At 41.6% G+C, this 16,853-nt stretch overlaps 2 protein-coding genes across 9 annotated transcripts in view; one reads left to right on the forward strand and one right to left on the reverse strand.

Moving 5' to 3' along the window:
• Positions 1 to 262, reverse strand: part of LOC116842520 — a 64,203-nt gene extending 63,941 nt beyond the window's left edge. The window contains exon 1 of the mRNA XM_032811859.1: positions 61 to 262. The gene's annotated coding sequence lies outside the window, so the exon portion shown is untranslated. The remainder of the gene's footprint in view (positions 1 to 60) is intronic.
• Positions 1 to 16,627, forward strand: part of LOC116842510 (tau-tubulin kinase homolog Asator) — a 34,040-nt gene extending 17,413 nt beyond the window's left edge. The window contains exons 2-16 of one of the 8 annotated variants that reach the window (XM_032811832.1): positions 785 to 962; positions 6,670 to 6,802; positions 6,907 to 7,054; positions 7,212 to 7,426; positions 7,826 to 8,095; positions 8,171 to 8,257; positions 8,341 to 8,616; positions 8,703 to 8,889; positions 8,982 to 9,304; positions 9,409 to 9,705; positions 9,805 to 10,083; positions 10,164 to 10,431; positions 10,557 to 10,931; positions 11,688 to 12,124; positions 12,246 to 16,627. In XM_032811832.1, coding sequence (XP_032667723.1) covers positions 865 to 962; positions 6,670 to 6,802; positions 6,907 to 7,054; positions 7,212 to 7,426; positions 7,826 to 8,095; positions 8,171 to 8,257; positions 8,341 to 8,616; positions 8,703 to 8,889; positions 8,982 to 9,304; positions 9,409 to 9,705; positions 9,805 to 10,083; positions 10,164 to 10,431; positions 10,557 to 10,931; positions 11,688 to 12,124; positions 12,246 to 12,287 — 3,435 coding nt within the window. In that variant the 5' untranslated portion in view covers positions 785 to 864 and the 3' untranslated portion in view covers positions 12,288 to 16,627. Of the gene's footprint in view, positions 1 to 784; positions 963 to 2,664; positions 2,964 to 5,454; positions 5,788 to 6,011; positions 6,474 to 6,669; positions 6,803 to 6,906; positions 7,055 to 7,211; positions 7,427 to 7,825; positions 8,096 to 8,170; positions 8,258 to 8,340; positions 8,617 to 8,702; positions 8,890 to 8,981; positions 9,305 to 9,408; positions 9,706 to 9,804; positions 10,084 to 10,163; positions 10,432 to 10,556; positions 10,932 to 11,687; positions 12,125 to 12,245 lie in introns of those variants that run through there. The other 7 variants (XM_032811833.1, XM_032811836.1, XM_032811834.1 and 4 more) reach the window with 7 other exon arrangements.
• The last annotated feature ends 226 nt before the right edge of the window (positions 16,628 to 16,853 follow it).

Consider the following 16,853-nt stretch of genomic DNA (forward strand, 5'->3'; position numbering starts at 1 on the left):
AACATTGACTTGTTATCTTATAGATATTGCAAAAGTTAACTTCAAGAACCAATAAGCAACCTGTTCTACTTGGGTTGACTCGACACTCCCGACCGTTCATATCACGAAACCTTCGTTTCCTGCGACTACTCAACGACTACAAACGCACGAGACTCACTTTCGACACTCTCGGGGATGAAAATCCGAGCGCGAGGCTTACTTTTGACGAGCTTAAACCGCGGAAAACACGAAAGTCTCGAATCACACTGGCACGTTGAGCTCTTCCCTGCAACTGACGCGGCGCTTGCGATTCTCGAAGTCATTTCAGGAGTCGAAGTGTTTCGAGATATCGATATGCTCGACGTTGCGAGCGCCATCAAGCGCAAATTCGCCCTGATTCGTAAAGGTCTGCAGGAGTTACTGTGGAGACCTCTCGCGAACAGCCGCGAAATAGGCGAACTAGATTAGGAGTTCACTGTGGTCGGTAAAACGACAGCGTCAAGTGGAACTCGGTGATAATAGGAGAGTATTGACATTGCCAATCGCTTCAACGATCTGATACGAGAATCTAGACTATAGAAAAATTTCGTGCAATTCCCTTATAGAAATTTAATACTGATAAGTGATTATTTGGCCAGTGATAATTACTGTTGTTCAATAATTTTATTACTCGTACGAGTAATAAAATTACTATTTATTACTGGCCAATTTATCACAGCCAGTGATACTTTTCTATAATACTATTTTGCACGGAATTGCTAATGTTTGTTCTGAATTTTTCTTATTTTTTTCTTTGTATTCAAAGTAGCTACAAGATGCTGAAACTCCATGTAATTTCCGATAGAGACGATTGAGTGAAGTGGATATCAAACGGAGGGTAACGAAATGCGAGCGCGCAAATTCGTTGGATTCATACGTGCTAGATTGTGCGTCACCCCAAAAAGGAGAAACAAAGAGGCTGCAGCACAATCGGGCGGCGAGCGGTGAGTCGTGCGTTCGTAATATGACGCATTAGGGCTAATTTTTCCAATCTTTTAGTAAGCTAACAGTTAACTCATATGTCTGTTTTTGTTCCTGCTTCAAATTAGACAGAAATAGACATATGATTTGACTGTTAGCTTACTAAGAACTTGGAACAATCGGCTGCTTTTATTAAACTCTGATTAACCGTCTTAGTAATAAACATTGCAGGATTCCAACTGAAGCTGCTGTTGGAGAAAAATGGAAAGTGAGAAGTTATATATGTGAATTAGAGTAACGTTATAGTTATAAGCATAAAAATGGACGTCCTAAGCAAATTTTTTATTATATTAGGACGTGTACTTTTATGTTTAGCTGTAGCGTTATTAATCCAAATTTTCTATAAATCTTTGCTTTTTATTTTTCCCCCGACAACAGCTTCAATTGGAATCCTGCAAAGTTACGGTTAGTTTAATCGTTATATCTTCTCATAACGGTATACTTTTTAATATGGACACATAGTAATTATATATGATCATACATGGCCATATATGGACAAAATCCATGTATGAACTTTCTTTTCTCGGCGGACCAGTCTTTAAGCTTAAATCTGATCTACAATGTGCCCTCTGCTTCCTGTTTCTTTCTCCTCCCATATAGCACAAATCTCTAAAAGACTTCTTAAAGAGTTCCAAAAGAGTTCCCAAGTCCGCCAGAACACTTTTGGAATTCTTTAAGAAGTCTTTTAAAGATTTGTGCTATATGGGTTTATCTCTTCCTGACTGAAATTTTAAGACTTTAATAAAAAAAAAGATAGTAGCAAGAAGCAAGAAACAAAGAGCATTGTAGATTAAATTTTAAGCTCGATCTACATTGATGTGCTCTTTGCTTCCTATTTCTTATTTTTTATCTTTTTCTAGCTAAAGACTCGATGTTTAAATTAAAAAGAGATAAAGAGAAACAAACAGGAAGCAAAAAGCACACTGTAGATCGGACTTAAGTATTAAACCTAATCTACAATGTGCTCTTTGCGTTCTGTTTCTTATCTTCTGTCTTTTCCTGGCTTAAAGTTTAAAGTTTAAGTCAGAAAGAGATAAAAAGAAAGAAGCAGGAAGCAAAGGATATTGTAGATCAAGCTTTAAGCCTGATCTACAATATGTTCTTTGCGTTCTATTTCTTGTCTTCTCTCTTTTCTGGTTTAAAGCTTAAGGTTTGAACCAGAAAGAGATAAAGAGAAAGAAGCAGGAAGTAAAAAGCATATTATAGATCAGGCTTTAAACTAGAAAAACACAAAGATTACCCTTATAGAAATATCATACTAAGAATCATTGATAATTACTTATTATCCAGTATTTTTAATACTGAAAATAAGTAATTATCAATGATTTTTAGTATGATATTTCTATAAGGGTAAGCTTTAATCTACCATATGTTCTTTGCTTCCTGTTTCTTTCTCTTCATCTCTTTCTGACTCGAACCTTGAAAAAGACCACGAAATAGGAAGCAAAGAGCACGTTGTAGATCAGGCTTTAAAGTAAAAAAGCGGCAGAAGAAAGTACCGATCCTGAGAGGGGCTTGTCAGAGACGCCGAGAGACGCTGAGGAAGAGAGAAGGCGCAGCGGCGTCGGCGACGACGGCGGTCGGGGTCGAAGGGGGCGATGGACGACGAAGCGCGCGACGTCCACCTCGGTCGCGTCGAGTCGGTTCGGCGCGCCAGTGAAGCGCTATGATTCGACTCCGGCTCGGTCGTCGTCGGAAGCCGAGGTGACTTCTGCACCGGCTCATTAACGCGCGAGTCAAAAGAGACGGGGCAGCGTCGAGAGCGCGCGTGGCACAGCGCATCGAGATCGCGCGAAAAAGCCCGGCTTGACCCCGGCTCGTGGTCGGTTTTATACTTTCGTTTATATGTCCCCGGGACCGACGCGGAACACACATCGCGCTCCGCATTGGTCGACGAAGCACGCCGCCGTCGCTCTCTCGTTTTAATCTAGTCCGCATTCCGTATTCTTCAAAATCATGAAATGGTACGTATATAGCATACACACGCTGTGTCCGCTCGCTTCAATCGGCTACCTAACTCATCTTCTCCGTTATCGAGCGTCGTCGGGAAGCTCCGCTTTCCGATTTGGTTTACGATTGGACTTGATCGATTGGACTCGATTGACTTGTCGCTTAATTTGTAGCCTCTTGACAATTCTCGCCTGAAATCAGTGTGACACTTTGTCGATACGTGCCGTCGGCAGACGGCTGATTCGGGTCGGCCACCGCGAGAGATCGTATGGATTTTGTCTATAATCGTTTTTGGGGAGAAGCGCATCGCGCACACACATACACACACACACACACACACTTCGCCTGTGTACTCGTGTGAGCGTATCGTTTCCGAAATATATGTCTCGAAAAGGTGGATCAAACCTTCATTAGAAAAGGAAGAAAAGATCGTTTGACGACAGAATTTCTCGGAACTGAAATCTGTGCGGACTCGATACTTTCCGTATAAATAGAAAAGACAACGTGTATTTTTAACAGGCTTTGCTCTGTGTGCGTAACTCATAACTCGCTTGTTTGTCCCGCACGATGAAAGGTACGAGAGAGTCCGGTGAGAATTTTTCCTCCTAAATATCAAGTGTTGACAAAAAAATTGCATTCTTCTCTCGCTATTTTTCTGCGTTTATTTTTAGATTCTGGGAAAATTTTTCTTATTATTTGAGATCGGGAGTCCTGTCAACCAAATCGTCAGGGCAATCACGATCGTTGTTCAATTTCTGCTGTTGAGCTGCTCGGACGAATTAACCATCGTTTGCTAAATCGCAATGAACTTTCAACGCTTGTTATATATGAAGATATAATTACAAACTGTCTATTTTAGTGCCGGGGTCTCTCTATGTACAATTTGTATCATATATGCTCGTGGCTGTATATCCTATTATTAAAGCCACTCTAAATACGTTGCATCTCACCGAGCGTGTGTCGTGCAGTTTTTTTTTCAACCGCGCTAACATATTGCCATTCGATAAATAAAGCGATCGTCTACTCGCATGGTGCGCGAGGAAATATTTCCGACTGTGTGTCTGTACGATACATAATCCGTACACACCAAAGAGAGAGAGAGAGAGAGAGAGAGAGAGAGAGAGAGAGAGAGAGAGAGAGAGTGGACGATAATAACCAACACCTTTTAACGTTTCTCCCTGTTTAGTTTCACCGCGCGATGGTGGAAATGTTCCACGTTCCGGGCTATTATTATTTACGCGTGGACGCCCGGCGACACACGTTGGATCTCGGTTCGAATCGAGTAACCACGTAAGAAGAATGAAAAGAAGTTGGAAAAATTCGCTTGGCGCGGGGGAAGACGCTGCTCGCTGTATTATATGCCGCAAGAGAAAGAGAGAGGGAGAGTGGGATCGCGTTTAAAAATAGACGTTTAAACTTAAATTATGCCCTCTAGCAAAGGGAGTCGCGAGCGAGCGGTCAAAATTTTATAAGCGCCTTGCGACTTAATATAGTCGAAGGATATCGCGACAAGGATCGCGGCGAGGCATCGAACCGGGAAATATATGTATCCACTTTTTGTCATTTCGCTGGTAGAATCGCGATTAAGAGCAGCAACCGAAAGATTGGCGCGAGTGTGAATTATGTTGTGTTACGTGAAATAATCTCGACTTTTCCCTCTGATTATATCCTACTCTCAATTAACCGCGCCTCCCCCGACGGAACAAATTAACGTTTGTGTCAGAAAACGTCGAAGCGTGCGCTTGATTCACTGGCGATTGAGAGCGAAGAATTCTTTATAAACGAGATAAACTCCAGAGATCTGACGCGGTGCCAAGTATTACTGGTATAAGTAGTTTCTGCTGATTCTTATCTCGTCACGAAAACTTATCATTTTTCAGCTTATAACGTCACATTACGAAGATCTATGTGGCGAGATGCCCGCGGTCGATCCGTCCAAACGTAAATTAATGAACGTTCTCAAGCTTCCCTAATGCACCGCCCATAGACGAGCGTCTATAGACACGCTCGTGTGGCGCGCCAAGCAATTAATGTCAACGCGATCAATAATTGATTGAAAAGGCGATACGTAAGCCTACACAAAAGTAAATAGCATCGTCCGCGTGTAGCACCGGCGAGGAGAGAGGAGAGCGAACGTATGCGTAATGCGAACGGACAAAAGAAGACCCGCCCGTTGCAGCACGGTAGACCGATCTTCGAAACGATCATCACTCTGTCTCTCTCTCTTTTTCCAGCGGCACCACAAGGGTGTCGTGTGCACCTTACCTGTCTCCTGTCTGCCCGTTATGCGGAACTTTGACGCGCGTACGCCCGCGCGATACGATAAAAGAACGCAAGATCTACGAGATAATAACCAATAATAAACGTAAAAGAGGACGTTGGCGCGGGCGCGGACGCGGGCGCGCGAGAGGGAGGGAGAAAGAGCGGCGGAGCGTAACGGCAGAGAGAGACGGCGAGATGCATCGATCGCGCCGCGCGGCCGCCACGCTATCTAACGGCGATTTCGCGCACCACGACTCGCGGACGGTGCGAAATCGAAAAATGGCCGTCCTATTGGCATTTGACGGGAACTTTTACGGCAGTCGCGGACACCTGGGCCTGGTCGCGACGAAAGAGTGATCCGGGGTACGGCGATCTCCGGGAGGCCCGCGCGAGCGACACGGCGGTGGCAGAGGAGAATGATGGCGAGGGAAATGTGAAGAGAGAACAGAGCGAGAGAAAGAAAGAAAGAGAGAGAGAGCGAGCGAGAAGTGTGCGCGTTGTGCGAGGGGAGAGTCCGCCGAGAGTACGTCGCGCGGTGTGTAACGCCGACGTTAGCACCAGCTAGCAGACGACATTGTTAGTAAAAATAAAGTATCATTACATATTTGGACCGGGGGGGACCGGGCGTGGACGCACACGGGGATGGGACAGGACGAGACAGGACGAGAGACGCGCGTTTCACAACGCTCACGTTCTGTGCGACACGTCTCGTCGTTGTCGTCGTTATCGTCGTCGTCGTTATCGTCGTCATCGTTATCGTCGTCGTCGTCGTCGTCGTCGTCGTCGTCGTCGTCGTTATCGTCGTTATCGTCGTTATCGTCGTCGTCGTCGTCGCGACGCGTGGATATTGCAAGTCGTCGCGCGTCGGGAGTGTGTAGGTCGCCTTCGTCGCGCTTTTCATCGTCGATCGTCAGCCGTGCGCGATGGTTGCCCCTCGTCATCGTCGTCGTCGTTGCCGCTGCCGACGACGGCGCCGTCGTCGGGTCGTGAACGGTGTCGCGAAGAGAATCGAGTGTGCCGTGCACAGCGCGACAGTTCCGACTGATGATGATCGCGTGACGTCCGTTGGCTGCTGAGCGAGTCGGGCCGATCATCGCCAGCGTAACCGATCTCTTCTCGGACCCGACCACGAGTGCGATCGCGAGCGAGCGAGCGACCGAAAGATTGCTGATATGGAGGATCGCTCGGGACGAGCAGCGAGAGACGTTCGCCGCACCAGCAACACCTCTCGCTCGCACGCAATCATGGCTGCCTAGCACAGGGCGCGTATTGACCAATTTTGTCGAGTGTGCCGCTTTAGGTTAAAAACCTCGTGCGTGTGTGCGTCGCATTCGGGGAGACGTGTTTCGCATTGACAACTCGCGGCTGTCGGCGCCGTAGAACGTCTCGCGCGCCGAATGTGCGGGCGGTCTGCATTGCGTGCGCGCATATTTATGAGGTGTCACTTGCATTTTCCAGGCCTGCAAATCACTCCGAGGATTTGGTGTTGAGGAATGTAGGCGACGAAAGTACGGATCAAAATAATAACATAACTATGACGAGCGAGGATCTATTACAGCCCGGCCATGTGGTCAAGGAACGTTGGAAAGTTGTAAGTTTGTCCTAAGCTTCGATCTCGTGGGAGTAATGTGATGTCGTGTTGTATCGTGTCGTGTTGTGTGAACGACGGCACTCAATCATGTCGTGCATGCACAGGTGAGGAAAATAGGCGGCGGTGGATTTGGTGAAATCTACGAAGGTCTCGATCTAATGACGAAGGAGCAGGTTGCGCTAAAAGTGGAATCTGCACGACAGCCCAAGCAGGTCCTAAAAATGGAAGTAGCTGTATTAAAAAAATTACAGGGTTAGTACAAAGTCTCTCTGTTTGAATTTCTCCCTCTCTTCTTCTCTCTATCTGTATGTGTGTGTATGTTTGCTCAGATCAGAGTAGATATTTGCTTATCGATCTCTTGGGTGATCACTTTATTGCAGAGACATATATTTCTGCATGACTGTTTCAGGTAAAGACCATGTTTGCCGCTTTATTGGCTGTGGGCGTAATGATCGATTTAACTATGTTGTAATGCAATTACAAGGAAAGAATCTAGCTGAATTGCGTAGAGCGCAACCAAGGGGTGCTTTCTCACTCTCCACTACGCTGCGCCTTGGTCTTCAAATATTAAAAGCTATAGAAAGTATTCATCAAGTGGGCTTTCTGCATAGGGACATTAAACCTGTAAGTATCTATATGTGTGCATGAAAATACATGGTGTCATTTAATAGTCGAGGCAAAAGTTACGTAAGAAAAAGGAACTATTATATCGACACCTGTTCCTATGTAGCGTTGCTACATGCCATTAATACACAATTTGAAATATATTAGGATGCTTAGATAAGGAGATTACTTGATCGTATAACTTCACAAGTGATGGAACAATAATATATGCGTTATGTATGAAACTGCTGCGAGATTTGCTTTCTCATGCAAAATGTATCAGATGATCTGCACTTTCTTTGAGTCGTACTCGTGCAGTGATACGATTAGTCATGCGATAGCAATGTTGTTTCTACATGGTCTTTGTTAAAGCATGACTCACTGCAAAGGTCTAAGGGGACGCTTGTGTTTTGTTCACAGTCAAATTTTTCGATCGGTCGACACCCGTACAACGCCAGATTAGTATACATGTTAGATTTCGGTCTAGCACGACAATTCACAACTGGTACGGGAGAAGTTCGACCGCCTCGTGCTGCCGCAGGATTTAGAGGAACCGTCCGATATGCATCAGTGAATGCACACAAAAATAAAGAGATGGGCCGACACGATGACTTGTGGTCGTTATTTTATATGCTAGTAGAGTTCGTTAATGGACAACTGCCATGGCGAAAAATAAAAGATAAGGAACAAGTAAGTTCGCGCGAAGCGCCAATGTAGTTATGAAACGTCGCAAGGTAATCATTGAGATAATGTCTTTCTGCGTAGGTGGGTCTCATGAAGGAGAAATACGATCATCGATTACTTCTAAAGCACCTCCCATCTGATCTACGTGTCTTTTTAGAGCATATCCAGGTATATATTCCGTTGGAAAAAAATTATATGGGACAAGCTTTTGGAGCTTTGTGATAATGAAATGTGTATAAAAATCTTTACAGAGTTTGGAGTATGCAGATAAGCCAGATTACGGTATGTTAGCTGGTCTGTTTGAACGATGTATGAAACGTAGAGGTGTAAAGGCAAACGATCCCTACGATTGGGAGAGGCCATTAATAGCTAATGAAGGTTTATCAACTACTAGATCATTACCTACTGTAACTGTACCACCGGCCCTTACCACAGCTACTACTATCAATCAGCCTTCAGCAACTATGCCAAATGTGGATACCAACAATCAAGAGAATGTAGAACCAGATAACAGAAAGGAATTAGATGTAAGGAGGGACTCTTAGATATCAAAGCTTCAATGCCCGATTTTTACATTAGATGTATTTATTACGACCTGTTTGTTACTCGACAGGCGCAGCTGGATTATGAAAGTATATATAGAAGAAATAGACAACGTCCAATAGAAGGGTCTCCAGTGCCATTCACAGCAGCTATTAGCAATCATGGTAGGGATAAAAATTGTAACGCTACGATACCAACAACCGATAACACGCATCAGCAGGTTGCACAGCAGACTGTACCACCTCCGCCGACCCAAGGTTCGTGCAATTCATCGTATCATAAAATTACTTCTTTTTTTCTCTTTTTTCTTGTTCCTGTTACCATATAGTGTTCGATTGCGTGTTTGCAGCATCTCCCAAAAAACGACGCGCCGTGTCAATGGCGGTAGAATCTCAGGCTCCTGCGCCAGTAGAAAAGCAGGTAGATAACGAAGGGGACGCGTTGATGGCTTCCGCCCGTTCGGCATCCGAAGTTCCTCGCCTTAAAATGGTGGCAAATGCAGCGGCACCACTTAGGAAATCAGCAAGTGGGGCTACATTTGCTCGTTTGCGTGTTGCAGCTACGCCCGAGGGAACGTCTGGTGAATTGCCAAGCCCTCGCATACAGACGGAAGTCGACGCTTCTTATTGCTCTTACGACGTAACTAATACCAAATTTGGCAATCAGAGTCCAGTTAGTAGCCACGGTTTTCATTCGATATAATCGGTATGGGGCAGACTTGTGCAGGCCCCGATAGTTCGTCAAATCTCACGCCTCGACGTGTCTCTTCTCTGCAGGTAACTGAGCAAAGGGAACCTCTCAGGAGAGAGCCGAGAAGGAGAGCGGACAGCCGGCAACAAGTAAGAGGCGGACGTTCAGCGGTACGCGACTGTTCGATTACGCAATTTGCGCAAATAGACGATGACAACGTATCCGCACTGCAGCAAGTGACGAAAGGCGGCGGTGGATTGACCCTGGCCTCGCAATGGAAGTCGCAGTTTGACGATTCCGAAGAGACTGACAATGAGTGGAAGGGCGAGAATCTGCAGAGCCCCGAGCACAAAGGGGTCAACGTCCCGTCCATACTGCCGCAGGTGAATTCTTTTGCTTATTAATGATATGAAGATTAGATGCGCGAGCGCACAATTGTGCACTCGAGCAACGTAAAATTCAAACAAAATTTATATATGCAGCCCCCAGCCACCAACGAGGGTACGACTCAGGTGGCTACGAACGCGGATACAAAACCCACTGCGACTCAGCCGAGTTCTTCGAATACGTGTCAACAGCAGCCTGCAGTTACCACCGCACTGTCCCGAATAAGCGAGGATTCTCCGAAGCCAGCGGTGCCGCATAGATGTTTGAACATCGCGGGTATTGAAAAGTACCCGGAGTTACAAGGAGCACTTCCACGCGCTTGGAGTGTTCCAGCTCTGGCGCCGCATGTGCGAGCTTATCTGGAAGCTCCGTTGGTTTGTATCGTGTTCGAAATACAGTTCGCTATTGATCGCTTCTGATGAATATGAACATATCGAAATTTCGACGACGACAGGTTCAACAAGCGGCATTTGACGATTTACTGTACGAAATTGACGTAATGAGAAATGTTGCGACCCGCTACGATGAGCCGAGGCAAACTCCGCCGGTGAGAAGATCCAGCTTACCAGCGGTGGCTTTCTTCTTTCCTGACGCGATGTTTAACATACCTAGAGGTGAGGAGGAGGAAGAGGCAGTAGCAGGAAGACTAGAGATCAGAGTGGTAGATGCGACTGGTGGTGCTACGATTGTACAAACCAGTGCCGATAGGGAGCCATTACAAAGTACGTGTGATCCAAGTTGTTTGCTCTTATCTGATCAATTCTAAAGACACGTCTCGATCAACGAATTAATTACACATAGTTGCGACTGTCTCGCGTTTATAAACTCACGCTATTCGAATTTCTAGAGAAATTAGCGAACGGTACGGCAGGTAGTCCAGCTAGTCCCAATCCGGGACCGGAAGAGCCATCGATATATTACGACGCTACCGAGAATCGACCAACTGCGAACGTTGGTTTGCAAAAGGAGACTAGTATTACTACTGCCTCGACCACTGTACAAAACGTAGTACCACACCGTGATAATAAGGACAATAAGGAGAAGGAAACATCTTGTAGGACATACATCGCTCATAGTAAAATACCGATTCCCGTGAAAAGTCCAAGATGCTCGTTATCCGAGTCGACGCCCGAAACTAACACTCCGAATACCAAGGCGGGAATTGGGAGTGAAGTAGAAAAATTGCCAGTGCCCGCGGCTGCAACTAAGGAAAAAGATAATAGTTAGTAAAACTAATATAATATAGTAAATTATCTTAAAAATAATGTCGATATATAATCTATGAAATAGCTATATTTAATTGCCTCTGTGACACACGGATTGTGATAGAAATTTATATATACGCATACATATATATATGTATATATATTGTTCTTGTAGTCTTACATATAACGTGCGATTTTCAGTAAAAACGTATACTTAAAAAGCTATGCTTTAACTTATAAAAGTATTATTATGTAGATATTTTTTGTTCGATAATTTTGAAAGCTTTATTTACATGTTATATATTTAGAGGAAATATTTTTTTTGTGAATCATTTAGTATTACTCACTAGTCAAAGAAATTTATTAATATGTCTGTAAGACGTAATTTTACTTAAACACGAGATCATTACAGCAGAAATATTTTTAAATATTTCTGCAATGCTTCCAAAATTTTATTTTACATTAATGAAGTGTGAACGAGTTTTCTTCAAATTCTCATGTTGTAACAATTCTTTAAAACAAGAAGTATTAACATTCATCATTGTACAAAATAGGTTTGTAACGAGCCAAAGCGCACTATTATGTAACAATAAAATGTGCACAAATTAAAAAAAAACCAAATGCAAAGAGAATCAAGCATTATAATATAATTAAAACAAGTGGGATTAGTTTCAAGATTTACAGTCCGCTTTCTGAAAATAAGAATGTCCTTATATGTGTGAAATTAATATGTTATATTATTTCCTCGCCATACTAACGCTCACAAATTTTAGCTGTCAGAGGTAAACCATTGACAGTACATGTGGAAGCACCAGCACATTACCGTCGCATGCCATTATCTGACGCTAGACCAATCATGTCACCTTTAACTTCAGCCAGCTCAGCAGAAGATGAAAATTTAACCGGATGTACGCCCGCTTTACGCCGCCGAAGACAAAGTGAAAAGTATGTGACAGACGCTAGTCAACTCAATCTGCAATTCCAAAGACCGCAACACAGAACGAGACCGCAATCCGAGGTATTGCCGAGACTTTCTCCCCGAGGGGTACCCTCGCATCTTCTACGGGAGCCAGGTAAAAAGTCTGAGGAAAGCAGTGAGAGTGATTCTAACAGTAGTGGACCACCAAGATCCGCTCGTCAACCGCCACCGCCGCCTACATCATTGCCACCACACATAGCAGAGAATAACGCTAGGTACGACCATGTAGCAGTATGTATCTAATTCTTCTTGTATCGCTTCTTGTATCTTGAATCGCTTAAATTCGACAATCCGTAGGAAACGCTTTAAACCGTCTTATCGAACGTGATCTTTGAATTTTTTGCAATTATAGATGCCGCCGTTACTGGCCCATACCGGATGCGACGGTCGTTAGCAGAGAATCGTGAGATTTGGTGTTCAAAATGACAAATAGTCTCAGTTTGTGTTAAAAAACGGGAGACGGCTTTACTGCTCAACCAACTGAGAATGTGATATCATTTGGGGCAGCGAAAACACGCAATCTTTCTAATCAATATGTCATTGGGATACGCGGAAATTTCAGCGAGAGTGCATATCTGTGTATCTACGTGGGCGGAGTGTAGCTGTACGTTTGACGTGCGAGGATGTAGCTGTCTGTGAGTGCGTATTCAAGTAATGCCGCTTTAATTAACTACTGAAATTCTTTTGAGTGAATTCTTCGGGGAAGAATACCTTTCATGTCCGGGACATGAACCGCTCAACAAATTTCAGTAAATTAAGCGAGAGTACGCGTATGTACGAGTTACTTTCAGTGTACGAACAGTACAACAATTCGGTCGTCCTATCTCATTTAAAATAATCGATTGTGAAGTCTTGTGATTATGCCCCCTTTACTCTAATTCATTGTTTTCCTATTTACCAGGCTCCTGTTGCAGTATGAACATGTCCACGCATCCAGTATAGATTTCTATGTATAATATATTTGATTATTTGTATATCTCGATATTATGATTTTTTACATTTGTTGAGTTTGTATAATTTGAATATATTATTATGTATATGTTATCAGAAGTCGATACGTTTTTTTTACATGATAAAATTTCTTTAGTGTCAATGCACGTACAATACTTTATTTATGTCACATTTGCTAAACAAATTTTTTAAGAGTTACAATTTCGTTTAGTGAGCAGCAATACTGTTATTAAATGCAATTGTTGTAGCAATAACTACTGTTGTACACTGAAACGTATTTTATTTATTAAAATAATATGGATATTTTATATCTCCAGAGAATGAGAGTGCTTAGCAGATATGATTTCATTAAAATCGTACTCACCCGATTTATAAGCGTGCTTTAAATTATTAGTAATTCAGAATTGTTATCTTGGTGACGAGCATAAATCACGTAAAAGTAATTTAACGAGTTTTGTGGATAACATAAAGAGGCATATGGACAATAGATATTATTTAGCGTCGCAGGAGAAATATGACAGCTCTAGTATAATTATCAAATTCGGGCCAAATGTACTAGTCCTCTTAATAGCCCGTTAACAAAATTCAATTTTGTTCGCATATATAACATATATGCATGTATGTATGTATGTATACATATAGGATTTCAGGTTCCACGTGCGATCTTTCATCTATAGATCCTTGAAGTAATTTAAATAGAAAGTGTTGAGTAGTTTTTTAGTTGTAAGTAAACAGAGAAATCTAAGGATCAATGTCAAGCATCAGTTTGAGTAGTTAAAGTATAAAATGACAGAACTTTATTTCTCAAGTGGAAAAAATTGTTTTTTTTTTATTCATATAATTTATTTCTAATTTATTTCAATATACTGTTTAATTTGAGCATTAGATGTACTTATAAAATAGGATATTGAGAAGCTGTAATATTTTTCCCTAGAAAGAATTTGCATCTCAAATTTGCCAGAGGAATCTGTAGATAAAAGAAAGTACGAAAACGATCTGAGGAACCCTGTATATGAGCGTATGTGCATATGTGTGGGCGAATATCGAAAGAATGTATGTATGTGAAAAAGAGAAAATCGTTTTAAATAGGAACTCTTTCAAGTAATGTTTGTACCAAACGATATACCAAACACAGGTTCCTTTATTCAATTATGCAGCATAAATATAGTATATGCATATGTGCGTGTATGTGTGTGTGTGCGTGTGTGTTTATTATGTACAAACACACATACACACATTTCAAGATAATATAGAATACTATAGTGATGTATGGACAGAAAAACAGATGTCAGATGAAACATAATCGTGACAGACATTTAAACATTTCTTATGCACATAATACGAAAAAGATCGATCGCACGGATGCTTTGCGAGTTTTCTTATATAACGAATCTTGAGTGAAGTCTAGTGATGCATAAAACTAGTCAAGTAGAATATCTATAATGTGCTATTATTAAATCCAATTTTAAATATAAAATCATGTCACACCTTGTATAAAATAGGAAGATTATTCTGTGCAATGATTAAATATAAGATCAAGTATAGAGGATGTCCCGGGATTGACGAAAAGCGAACACATAAAATTTCTTATGACGTTTGTTGACGATTCTTTTTTTTTTTTTTAGTATTTTTTTAATAACAACACATGAATCTTCCTTGTGATCTTCGTTAAGGAATTAGGATGCTAGAGTTCGATAGAGGAAGAAATGACACCGCGTGATCGCTTCTTGCCAATTCTGAGAAATCTTAAATAATAATTTATAAATTAACATTATTTCTCTCTCGACCGTTTTGTTCAGAGGAACATAACGCGCAATAAAAGAGATATTGTATTAATAGGAAATTTATCATCGACTTATTATCGCTTATGTGGCAATGTCTTCGTGTAAATGTATACGAAGTGCGGATACACGACGCGTAGGACGAATAGAAATTAAGAAAGAAAAAAGGATCAAAATTGGTAAATTTTGCGACATTGTTAAAACGATGTGTTAGCGTTGTAACGTACGAGGTCGAGTAAGAAAAAAGAAAAGAGAATTGTATCTTTTCATGCAAGTATGACATATGTAATTGTAAAGTATTACTCGATACATGTATAATTAAATTGAAAAAGTTCCACCGTCTTTTTTCAGAAGGAAAAGGAAGGGAGAAAAAGCGTATAGTATCTTCTTTCCGAATTTATGTAAATAAATGGCATGTATGCATATATATGTAGATATAGCTTATGAAAAGTGCGTATATACATATATGCATATAGATGCGTATGTCGTATTGTATGGACATTAAAATGTAACATACAGTAATTAAGCAGAAAGCTATGATAAATGTTCAAAAAATTTCGCAGATTAACTCATCAAAGCCCATAATTGCCTCTCATTAATTTGAGCAACGTCGGATCTTGATCGATAGAACAATAAGTCTGAGCATAGAGCTCCGAGTCGAGGATATTTTCGATGATTTTACTCGGAAGTTTTTGAATTTAGCCCGCACGCGACGAGCGAACAAAAGTCGCAGTAACTAAGGTTATCTCGCTGGGCTTTAATGGGTTAATTTGAAACCGTTGTAATCGATACGAGAAGGCAGGGTGTATTGAATACAGAATGTGCCATCGCCACTGGAAGGTATTTGAAAGATAGAGAAGCTCTATAACAATTGGCTTTTCCTTAGCAAAAATTACACGAGCGGCTATCATTTAACGCAATGTCTCGCATTTCTCAACGTTAAAATATCGTAATAATTAAACAGCAAATTAAAGTTCTGCCGCAGCAAAATCTACTAGTGGGAGATTAACTGAGTAATAGAATTACGTATCGTTTAGTTGCGTTCACGAATCTTAACGGGACTCCTCCGATCGCTTGTAACTTAAAGACTACTAACTAATCTCCAACATGTAGCGCAGAAAGATCGAATGCAGACCGGTGAAAGGAAATCTGTCATTAAAATATTTTCCGGCCGTGGTATTCTGTATGTATTCGGGGACTCCGAGAAAAATTATAATAGAACGATCTTCTTCACTGAATTTGACGGACGAGAAGTTTTTGTGTCCTTAAATTCCGTAAAGAATATCGCTCTACTATATTTTTACACCTTTTTTGTATTTCTCTTTCTTTTTTTTATATATTATCTATATTCCCCGCAATGTCTCGTATATGAAATTATCCAATACGTGTACTCTACCACGATACTTGATCTTTGAACCTTGATTGCGCGTACGTATCGCAATATGTAGCGCATATACATATTTTCTGTCCCTGAAAGGTGGAAAGGAATCATTCCATCCATGACTCTGTATTATAACGTATGCATTATAAAATGGGAAACAAGATAACATTGTTTCTACCTTTACAATGTACATGTATCCGCAAATCGTTGTGACGAGCTCTCGGGAAACATGATCTTTTCTGCTGTAATATGTAACTGATTTTTTGCAGAAGATTTAATATATTATTGTGGCCACTTTAAGAGTGAGTCATGAGTGTAGTTAATAAATATAGCAAAAGTTGGCTGTAACGAACACCGCTAGAAAGAAATATTGTACTTCAAATGAGCAAAGTTCGACGTAACGAAATTTCAGTTTAGCAATCTGAAGTCCCCTCCTCTCCCAGAAGCCCCCTACAATTTATTATATTGAAAGAGGAGAAGCGTTTCGACCACACACTATAGTATGTAATTTTATAGAAAAAAAAACGAAACACAACTAGTCGATTCCGTTTGTTCAAGAAAACAACGATCCGAACCGTTTCAGTTCGGATCGTTGTAAACAGTTTAAGCCGCAAACCGTAAGAAAAAAAAAACTGACTGGAGAAAATCGAGGTGTACTCTATGAAACTTTATATATCGATAGATATGAATAAAAAAAAAGAAATTGATTCACAAGAGAAAAAACAGTGAAAGATGTGCGAGCATGCGTTCACATAAATTTCCTCTGGTGTATCTCTCCAAAATTAAAGAAATCCATTGATTCTATTGCAGTGGATTATTTTTATAGAGGATCACATGCAATGGAATT

Source organism: Odontomachus brunneus, unplaced genomic scaffold, assembly GCF_010583005.1.
Source record: "Odontomachus brunneus isolate Ranch 3 - 2012 unplaced genomic scaffold, Obru_v1 Obru_scaffold_025, whole genome shotgun sequence".
NCBI lineage: Eukaryota > Metazoa > Arthropoda > Insecta > Hymenoptera > Formicidae > Odontomachus > Odontomachus brunneus.